The sequence below is a fragment of the Kryptolebias marmoratus genome, linkage group LG18, assembly GCF_001649575.2.
Source record: "Kryptolebias marmoratus isolate JLee-2015 linkage group LG18, ASM164957v2, whole genome shotgun sequence".
NCBI classification, from domain to species: Eukaryota; Metazoa; Chordata; class Actinopteri; order Cyprinodontiformes; family Rivulidae; genus Kryptolebias; species Kryptolebias marmoratus.
In genome coordinates, this window is record NC_051447.1 from 16293005 (window position 1) to 16303767 (window position 10763).

General features: G+C 42.3%; 1 protein-coding gene across 7 annotated transcripts in view; it reads left to right on the forward strand.

Moving 5' to 3' along the window:
• Window positions 1-2953, forward strand: part of il17rel (interleukin 17 receptor E-like) — a 23941-nt gene extending 20988 nt beyond the window's left edge. For 6 of the 7 annotated variants that reach the window (XM_037981370.1, XM_025007748.2, XM_037981371.1 and 3 more), the window contains 5 exons: window positions 909-968; window positions 1053-1110; window positions 1282-1401; window positions 2369-2425; window positions 2544-2953. In XM_037981370.1, the coding sequence (XP_037837298.1) occupies window positions 909-968; window positions 1053-1110; window positions 1282-1401; window positions 2369-2425; window positions 2544-2644 (396 nt within the window). In that variant the 3' untranslated portion in view covers window positions 2645-2953. Of the gene's footprint in view, window positions 1-908; window positions 969-1052; window positions 1111-1281; window positions 1402-2281; window positions 2426-2543 lie in introns of those variants that run through there. The other variant, XM_025007750.2, reaches the window with a different exon arrangement.
• The last annotated feature ends 7810 nt before the right edge of the window (window positions 2954-10763 follow it).

Here is a 10763-nt window from a genome sequence, read left to right on the forward strand (position 1 = left end):
GCGTAGCATCTAAAAGGAGCAGGAGTGTCCGCGAGGGACGGAAGAGTGTCCGCGAGGGACGGAAGAGTGTCCGCGAGGGACGGAAGAGTGTCCGCGAGGGACGGAAGAGTGTCCGCGAGGGACTGAAGAGTGTCCGCAAGGGGCGGAGGAGTGTCCGCGAGGGGCGGCATAGCATCTAAAAGGAGCAGGAGTGTCCATGAGGGACAGAAGAGTGTCCATGAGGGACAGAAGAGTGTCCATGAGGGACAGAAGAGTGTCCATGAGGGACAGAAGAGTGTCCGCGAGGGGCGGAGGAGTGTCTGAAAGGAGAAGAAGTGTCCAGAGGGGTGGAGAAATGTCCACGAGGGGCAGAAGCTTGTCCAGGAAGGGCGGAGAAATGTCTGAATGGAGCAGGAGAGTGTCCGCGAGGGACGGTAAAGTGTCCACAAGGAGCAGAGCAGTGACCAAAAGTAGAAAAACAAAAGATAAAGTAGCAAAACCTAAACATGGCAAAACAAAAATCAAAAGTAGCAAAAATACTAAAACTAAAAGTAGCAAACTTCTGGCTAAAAGGAGCAAAAGGCGAGTTAAAAATAGCTTAAAAAGACAAAAACAGCGCCGGTATGCTGAAGCAGATTTGAAAGAGAACAATTTTTCTGGAACAAATAAAGTAGAGATCGTATCTTATATAATAGAGGTAAATATTTAAAACTTACAAAACCCAAAAGTCGTAGCTGGATTGTCCTGAATCAGCCGAACTTTTTGACCTTTTGAATGCTTGAAAAAGCTCAGTCTGCAGAATGGGTTACATGTCAAAGAATAAAGAGAAACAGGATCCCTGTGTACACACCAAGTAATTAAAGGATCTGTGACGACCTCCAGATCAGCCGCAGCAAATGATTTGGGTTTTCTTTGTATGTGTTTCTCAGGAGAAGCAGAAAGCTGTTGATCTGAAGGTGACAGGGCTACAATGCGGTTCGTGCCTTCAGGTACGTTTGTGTGTTTCGTCGAGGGAAGCCGTTTAATCCTCGTTTCTATTCAGTCCACTGACTTTAAACGCTCCCGCTGTGCAGGTGAAGAGGCTCGACGTGACGTACGCTCCCACGGTCCTTCACTGCTTCAACCCCTGCTGTGAGTGGACGCGTTTCTCAAGTCTTTCATTGGAATTCATTCAAAAAAAGACAACAATGAGAAGTGTTTCGCCTGCTGAAATCATTCTGCTTAGATTTAATTAGTAAATAAGAGACGGTTTTAAGTTGATAGCATCTGAAATTAATATCAGGGTCTGATTTCTCTTTACAGTCTCCAGATCCTCCGCCGCCGCCGCCCCCACCCGGGACTTGACCTGGGTCATTTTAACCACAGCCGTTTGCCTCTCCAGCATCATCATCGTCACTCTGGTGCTCCACATCCTGCTAACAGGTAATAATATTAAAAAATAATAATAATAAATGCACCCACTAAGTCGGAGGAACGCACATCAACCGCCTCCTTTCGTGCCGGCGCCCATAAACGACGTCACGCAGGATCTCGTTGTGCTCAGACGTGCTGCTGAGGATGACTCTCGGCTACTACCCCGCCAAATTTTAGCTCAATGTCCGTAAAACCGGCTGCGTTATTGTCATTTTTGTGCTTGCCGAGTTCAATTAGCTTGAATCAGGTTGACTCCAAAGGTTAACCAGCTGCGGACGGTTGCTTTCTGAGGGTTTCGTTAAAATCTGCCCAATGGTTCGTTAGATATTTCGCTAACAGACTACTAATTATCGGCAAGATTTTAAGCCAAAATCCCGAGCAGCGTGTTGTGCTCAGGGTAGGTGTTGGGGGGGTCACTTTCAGCTACCGACGCACCAAATTTTAGCTGATTATTTGTAAAACTGTCCATTTTTGTGTTTTCTAAATTCAGTTGGCTGTGGCGGCCATCTTGATTTGGTTTGACTCCAATTGTTAATGCATTGTAGATGAACATCCAATGATTCCTCTCTGAGAAATAAAAATAAAAATCCATCCGGTGGTTTGTTTTGTTTTTCCTAACAGACAGATGAAGCGAACCCGTGCGATTAAAATGTGGACTTTTCACAGAACCCTGTTTCCAAAGAGCCGAACGGTCCCTTTAAAGTCCTGCGCTGACATTTGGTGACTTCAGCACGTGTCGTGGAACCGATAAGGGCCCAGTTCCTGTTTCCACCCCGTGAACTCAGACTTTGGTCGAGCGTTACGTCTGCCTTTTTCCCGCTCGACGCGTTCACTGTCGTCGCCGGCGAACGGGCGGCCTGAATGACTGGAGCAATTGTTGTCATTTCAGGTCATCGCGCATTTGAATAAAAAGCAGCCGAAGAATGTCAGCCTGCTCGCCCACTTCCTCATCTGCGTTGTCCCTGTTCTGTTTCAGTGTACCTGAGGAGGAAACAAAAACGACGAGGCGTCTGTGTTTCAGGAAAACAAACGGGTACGACTATTTCATTTGTTTAACCTGCGGTTTGTGTTTTTATTTTTATTTTTTTAAATTAAACTCAACTCTTTGTGTTTCTCTCTTTGTGCTGCTATCGATCCGGCTCTCGGCTCAGTCGTCTCAACGCTGCAAACTCAAGCGACGCTCGCCGGGAGGGTTCTGGTTCCGGATTCGCCGCAGTTCGGGAACAACGAGAAGGCCAACCTCATCTCCTAACTCACCACCCCCCCCCTGAAAATGGTGCTCCGTCGTCCAAACCACTACTTGCATCGTGCAGTATATATAAGACATGTTACACAAACAATCAAGTTCTCCTTTTTTTTGTTATTTTTATTTTTTGTACATTTGTTGTAGTAGATCTGATAGTTAGTACGCTTGATTAAAATAAAGGCTGCTTTATATATAGAAAGATATTTGTTGCCATGTTTGTTTTTTGGGGAAAGTGTACTGAATATTTTTTTTCAAGTATGAGTATTTTTTGTTCTTATTTAAATGTGTATTTTCAATAAAAAAGACAAAAATTCCCGTGCAGTTGCCTGTGTGCGTTTGTCTCGTGGAGTCGACCCGATTTAAGATGGCTGCCGCAGCCGCTCACAAACATGCGTGTAACTCCGCCGGTTCTGCAGATATTGAGCTCAGATTTGGCGTGGTGGTAGCTGAGAGTCATTCTTGGCGTGTGGCACGATCTCATTGGGCAGCTCCGAGACGCCGGATCAAACTGGCTGAATTAATTCTGACCTCTGACCTCTTCAAATCAACGCTCAAACATGTTCAACATGGCTTTTATCCTGTTTTTTTCCTTGTTTTATCTTATTTTTACCCACTGTAAAGCACTTTGGGTAACTTAGTGGTTCTTGTAAACATTTATTTACACAAATAAATTTATTATTTGTTATGATGCTGATCCTGGACGCTTCTAACACGTGCCTGGAGACCTCGCCGACACCCTCCAACATCCGTTCACGTTCTGGTTGATGGCTTACATCGTAGCTCACTGGCCTCACTGGTTTTAAAACGTAGAAATGATCCAACGCTAGGCCCTAGCATTCCTCGCGAGGCCTCTTGCTCTGGGACGTGCACGTTTGACGGGAAAGCAGCCGAACATCCTGAAAAGATAAGATCCGGTGCAGTTTCAGCTCAGCAGAAAACTTGCTCACATCCTAATTCCCTCCCGAAATAGTTCTCCCAGCACTTTAGCGTCCTGGGAATGGAAACCACTTGTTTTACATGCTGTAGGCAAATGGCAGCTTAACAAACAGCACCGTCCCGGTGAAAGAACAGAAGCGTCTCTATGCAGATAGTTCTGCAGCAGGTCGACAGACATGCAAGAGTACACAATACCATTTGGTTGCCATGCACTCTTGCACACAAGGAACTTGTACTGGAATACTCTGAATAGGTCAGTGTCTTGATTCTGGTACACTAAAACGCATTTCCTTGTTAGATTAGTTTTCAAAAGCGTAGCAGGTTAGCATGTAAAATATCAGGTTAGTCAAATAAAAAGAAAAACAAAACAGTGCGGTCTTTGAAAGATGCTCCACGGAGGAAACGGGAAACGAGACGTGCTTTCTGGGTTTTTTTTTTTTGGGGGGGGGGGTTATTTTTTTGCTCTTCACTAAAGAAACACGTGGTTTCTGGGAAAAAGACAAAAACAAAAAAAGATTGCGATGACAAAGCTGCGAGTGTTCACATCACCTGCGCCTTCAGGGAAGACTTCCTGGTGTTAATCATAAAATATTCCTTCACGTGTTCAGGGAATATATGTAATAAATATCAATCTGTTGCGGTACTGGCTTTTATCTGGGGCTGTATCTGTGTTTTATTATCAAAACTTCACACACTGAGGAAACAAATCCCTTTAATGAGTGACAAAGCCAAAAACACTTAACAGGTGTGACTCCTTTATCTCCCTTCTCTCTCTTTAAGTTTGCCAAATACATACGAGATGCTGATTAAATCTCCAAAATCAGCTTAATCCCCAGATTTGTCTGCAGGCGTCACAAATACAGTTTTTTTTTTAGATTGACGATATAAAACGTTTACCAAAAAAAGAGTCCTGCTTATCTTTGGCGAAGCTGTTCGAGTGAAACTACTGGATTTACGATGTTGACACTTGTGCAACTTTTTGGTTGTGACATTTCGTTCCAAGCTCTCCGTATCAGACTTTATAAGGTATCATAAAAAACTGGTCGCTCTCGGTGTGAAAATCACGACATAAAGCATCGATTTCTCCCATTTTCTCCGCGAGATGACGCCCTGTTTCCATTTTGTCCCATTTCAGAATGAAAAACGAGAACAAAAATGCTCGATAGATGTGTTTTCTTAGAATGATCCTTTCGAGAACAAAAGGTAAATTCTGTTTTTCTGTGGATTGGTGTGAAGTAATTACTGAGTCGTTAGTTTCTTTAATGTGCTCTCAGTTTGGAGATTTGGGGAACATGGCAGATTCAACAAAACCAATTCGTAACACCACCAAAGACGTTTTAAAAAAGTAATTAGTTTTTTAAAATCCAAACAACCTAAACCTGTCGATGTGCAAGCAACATTAAAGTGCTTCACTTTTGCATGAAGTCTTGTCAGAATTGGGGGCTCGTCCGGGATCTTTTCAGAGCCTAATCTTGAGTTTATTTATATAGTAAGTGACATGAAGTGTTCAGCAACTGAGCAAACCTGTCTGAAGTTTGTCTTTCAGCTAAATGGATCTTCTCCATTTCCTATGAATGACTTGTTAGTTTTTTTAGTTTTGGAGAGGGGAGGTTTTTTTTGGCTAATTTCTGTTTGTCTTGGCATTACAACTCATATCCGATGTGCTTAAAGTGGTTAGGGTGTGCGTTCAGATGGTATCTTCGCTTGCAAACAGCGTAAAGCATGAAAAAGTGTGCTCCCACACATATTATTCATGAAGTGAAACATCTGCATTCATGGTGAACATTAGTTTTTTTTTTTAATGCCTGAATAAAATGAAAACAACTTGAACTTAATCTAGCCCAAACTGCTGAGTCATTTCGACTGAAAAAAAAAATGGAAAAAAAGGGTCATGAGTGATACCACCAAAATAAAACCTAAATGTTTCCGCTCTCTCCTCGTTGGGCATCTTCTTCTAAAGTTTCTGCCTTTGCGTGTTTTGGCAGCGTTAAGGACTTCAGTGAGATCTGTTAGCTTAACTGGTAGGACGGATGTGGGACACGTTGAAAGCAGGACAAGTAAGGCTTTGTTTGGACACATTTGCTGAGTTTCTGCATCAACACCTCTGAGGGTGAGATGAGGGTACCGAGAGGAGAACGTCTTATTCCAGCCCCACGGAATAAAAGGATGACATTCGTGTTGACACTTCCTTTTATTTGATGGATTGTTTGCCAGCCCTGATCATAAAGCGTTGTATTTAAGCAAGCCTTGTTTATTTTATGGCGTACTGACGCGTGTGTGTGGAGGTCAGTGAGTGATCCGACTGTAATCTTCCGTGCCGATGAATGATGGCTGCATTTTTAAGCGACTGCGGATCAAGACACCTGATTGCTGGTTGGTTGTTGGGTGGAGTGTTAAACAGACCGAGTTGCTCATCGACATCGTTCTTCTTTGTCCTTTTCCTTTTTCTTTCGCCCTTTTTCTTTCTTTTACCTCAAAGGAGCCTTTTCAGGCTTCTCTGCATCCACCCTGGACTTGCATGTGTCCAAAGTGGATCGTGGCTGTTTTAAAAACAACTCCAGTCCCTAAAGAAATTCTAGCTAGTTCATGTGAATCGTGTTTGATAGACCTTTACAGCTCTGTCACATCACTCGGCTATTCACAGAGAGCTCTACGGTGATAAGAAATAGCACATATGTAATATTTCTGCAAGAATATGTTTTACAGCAGTTCACGCAAGCTAGTTGTTATTATTTAAACCTTCACACGGGTGTCAGTTTTGCATTTTCTGAGTATACCGGCGATAGCCATAAAGTTCGCATGCAAATAACCGTGCAATGCTAAAGATACATCGAAGTAAAGATTCATAAAAGAGCGTTTGGATGAACTATGCTGAAGTTTTGGAGACCGGAGCTGTTTCAAGACACCACTTTGTTTTGTCGAACTAAACGTTATCAGGTCAGAGTTAAAGTCTTTTCCTCCAAAGTGAGGAAGCTAAGATATTAATTGTTCATAACCGTCCAACAGAACCCCTCTTTAAATGTCTGAAGTGTCCTTTTAGGCCACAGAGGTCTCCAATCCTGGTCCTCGAGGGCCACCATCCTGCATGTTTTACTTGTTTCTCTGCTCCAACACATAAACAACTGAATCAACAACAAAAACTCATTAAAAACATTTGTGAGACAATCTGGGAGAATAAATTGAGACAATAACTTCTTTAATAGAAGCATTTATAGAATGCCAAACATTTTGCCTTCATAAATGTTCAACTTTTAATAAAAAAGGACTAAAAAGCTACACGTTTAGCTTCACTAATTCACTAATTTTTGCTTCTGTGAAATCCTGTATTACTGTCCTGAACAGGAGTGATCCACTGACTCAGAAGATTTGGGAAAACACCAAAATGGGAAGATCTGCTGCCGTTCAGCGTATTCCACAGAAGCGCCAGTGTGCCGAGCTTCAGCCCTTATCACAGGCTTGTGTTTTCCTTATGAGTCAACATGTCTGCCATGAAATAAGGCTGCTATAAGATCTGAGTCTATTAGATTCTGAGAACTCCACTGATACGAATCATGTTTTAAAGAGAGAACCGATAGGAAAACAGTTGAAGGAACTTTATGAGGCTGTGGATAAAAACTTACCAGTTTTTACTGCTAGACTTTATTTGGCTCACTTTTGCTTCTAATTCCTTTTGGTTCCAGTAAGTCTAAGTTATTAGATTTTAGTCATTTTATGTTGCAGATTTTGGTTAATTTTTAGACTGGAAGGTCGTGAAGCATACGTCAGAATCTAAAGTGGATTTTAAGGTGTTTAGAATGATATATTTTGGGGATTTTTAGGATTCTCGCCTCCAGATTTTGCTGATGAATCGATCGTTTCTGCAGTCGGTGGAAGTTCTCGTGACCAACACGACCATGAGCTTTTCTTTTAAATCAGACTCTGCAGAATATTTGCTCCGGTTGTGTCTTTGCGTTCTGCAGCCAAACATTTTAAAGGTACAAAAAATGGGGAGTCTGAAAGAGTCATTTTCAAGATAGATGAAATGCTGTGCTGAAATATGATTTATTTTGTTTTATCCAGTCTTCATGACATAGCAGTGAGTACCTTTAATTGATTTATTTAAATATTAATTTACAGTTTTGTGCTGAACTTCTAAAAAAGTAACGTTTGTAAATAGAGATCACAGTCTGAGACCAAAGTTATCTAAAAGCTCGAAGCTTCTTTTATATATTTTTCTACTCTAAATAACCTCCATCTTTATATTCAGCGTGACTCCAACGATATCAGATCATCTGTTTGTGCAGAATACCAATGAAAAGCACCAACATAGAGTTTTTCCAGCTTCGGTGGAAGTAAAGTCAAATGAATTCATCCAAAAACCACAGAACACAATAAGAAAATGATCTGATTGCATCACAACGTCATCAGATCAGAGATAAAAACCCACCCGTACCATTTTAACCCCTTTTGTTCTGTCTTAAAATAGAGGCTTGGCTGACATCAATGTTTCTGATCTGATTATCTTCGATAAAATGTTAAAAAAATAACAACAAATATTGATTTTAAATAGCATTTTAGGTACTTTTTTACTACAAATGATGGTGCCGCTTGCTTCTTCCAGCAAAAAAAAGGCTAATTCAGTTTATTTTTGATTAAATAAAAGGAGAAATTGTCACAGTAATCTTTTTTTTATATATAAAATCCATAGAAGTCAAGTCAGAAATGCTTCAAGTAATCAGATCAGCATCAAACAGAAACTAAACACTGCCATCTTCTGGCTTTTTATCTTCATGAGTTTGTTTGAAATCAGTGAAATGTTAAAAATAATTGCTGTTCTTTCATTTATATCCATCAAAAGGAAGAGTGTCAATTAATGCCAGACCGATTTCCTGTTTTGATGTACAACTCCAGTTCCAATGAAGTTGGGATTACTGTTCAAAATGAGTGAATATTTGCAAAAAAAAAACAGTAAAGTTTATCCGTTTGAACATTAAATATCTTGTCTTTGTAGTGTATTTCATTAATTATAGGTTGAAAAAGGATTTGCAAATCATCGTATTCTGTTTTTATTTATGTTTTTCATAATGTCCCAGCTTTGTTGGAATTTGGGTTGTAGTATGTAGTTGAATTATTTACCTACAGATTCAAAGAAACTGCTCAGAAATTAAATTTTAAAGAAGCACCTGTTCTCTCTGTTGACTCACGTCGAGCCTGACAACCTGCTGCCTGCTGATCGTACACAAACATGTCTGCAACTCAGACCAATTTGCAAATATTGAGCTAAAACTTGGAGTGGTGGTAGCTGAAAGTCACCCTCAACCAGGGGTGGAAATTAGCCCCCGCCACCGGCCAAATGCGGGTAAATATTTGAAGCGGCGGGTTAATTTGATCAACACACACGCCACTGTGGCGGGTTGTCAATTTAAACAGAAAATGTGTTATTTGTCCTCCTGACATATAGGGGGCAGCAATGTGCTCGAGTTGCTGCTGTAACGTCAAGCCGCGTTCCCCCCATCAGATAGGGTTCCCCCTGCGTCCCCATAAATAATGACTTATCTATTAACAGAATTGTTTAGAGGGGCAAATATTTCTCATTAAAAAAAAAAACATTCTTTTAGGAATAAAATGTGCTAATGATATCATAATACAGAGGAATAAACACAGGTAAGGAGTTGTTGGTAAATTATTTTTGTCCCATGTTTTAGAGGGGGAACCGATTATTTCAGACAGCTGAAATATTTGGTTCCCCCCCGGTAACTTTTGCAAAAAAAGAACAAATGTCTCCAAACACAGTTAAATACTTGTTGGTAAATTAACTGGTTGTTGTTGGACAATTAATGATCTAAATAACATTCGACCCGATACCACTTCAGGTGGAGAAAACCCGCGTAAAAATATTACAACAGTTCACTGCAAACCCATCTGATGCACTCGATCCACTGCAGATTACATGCAGTCTGACACCAATTAGGTGTTGTGATGAGAAGCTATTTATTTTCTGTTTTTCAAGAGTAGTCGAGGGAAGAACCAAAAGTTAAACGTTTTTTTTAACTAAATAATAACGTCATGACGTCGGTCAGTGTGCGTTCGGTGTTCTGACGATCTGTGTGTCATAATGGGGGAACACGGAGACGAACCCAGTACGCAGACTCATGGCGTGAAAGAACGAAAATAAATTTATTACTTTAAAATAACAAACAAGGCTGGCGTGGCAGCAAAACATTAACAAGATCCAAAAACAAGAAGCAAAGATATGATGAGGAATAACGAGAATGAACAGGCAAAGCGGAACGAAATGACTCAGTGGAGAATGAAGAACAAAGACCGGTATTTAAAGACTGAGGATCAGGAGGAAAATGGACACAGGTGAGTGATTGCAAACAGGTGAGAATAATGGCAGTGATTGAGTTGTTATGGTAATGTGGGTGTGGCATGAAAGACTGGAATGTAACAGAACAGCATGGTATGGAAGAATGAGGCGTGGCAAGTACTGGGGAAGGTGAAAGTGACAAGACATGAACACAATTTGAAGAAACAAAGCAGAACAAAAACTAGAAAACCAAACAAAACATCAAAACCATGACAGAGCCCCCCCTTTAAGGGATGGCTCCTGAAGTCCCCAAACAAAAAAAAATAAACCTGACTCGGGAGGGTGGAGGGGGTAAAACAAAAGCACAGGACGGAGGGCAAGAACAAAAACATACAAAACCACAAAACAAAACCGACCAGGCAAAAGGCCAGGGGAAACGAAACAAAAAACAAAACAATCAGAGTTCAGGCGCACGGCCCAATGGCCGTCCGCGGCATTGCCAGAGTTCAGGCGGGCGTGGGCGAGGGCAAGAGCCAGGCAGGCGTGGGCGAGGACCAAGCAGGCGTGAACGTGGGCGAGGACCAAGCGGGCGTGAACGTGGGTGTGGACCAGGCAGGCGTGGACCGGATAGGGCCAGGCGTCGACCCTCGGCGTGACTGAGCAGGACGAGGTGAAGGCATCATCCAGGACCCTTCGTACGACAGGCGAGGCGAAGGCGTCGTCCGGGACCCTCCGTGCGACAGGCGAGGCGAAGGAGCGGCGGCGGCGTCAGCAGGGCCCACCCGTGGAACCGCGGCAACGGCGTCAGCTGGGCCCACCCGTGGAACCGCGGCAACGGCGTCAGCTGGGCCCACCCGTGGAACAGCGGCAACGGCGTCAGCTGGGCCCGCCCGTGGAACA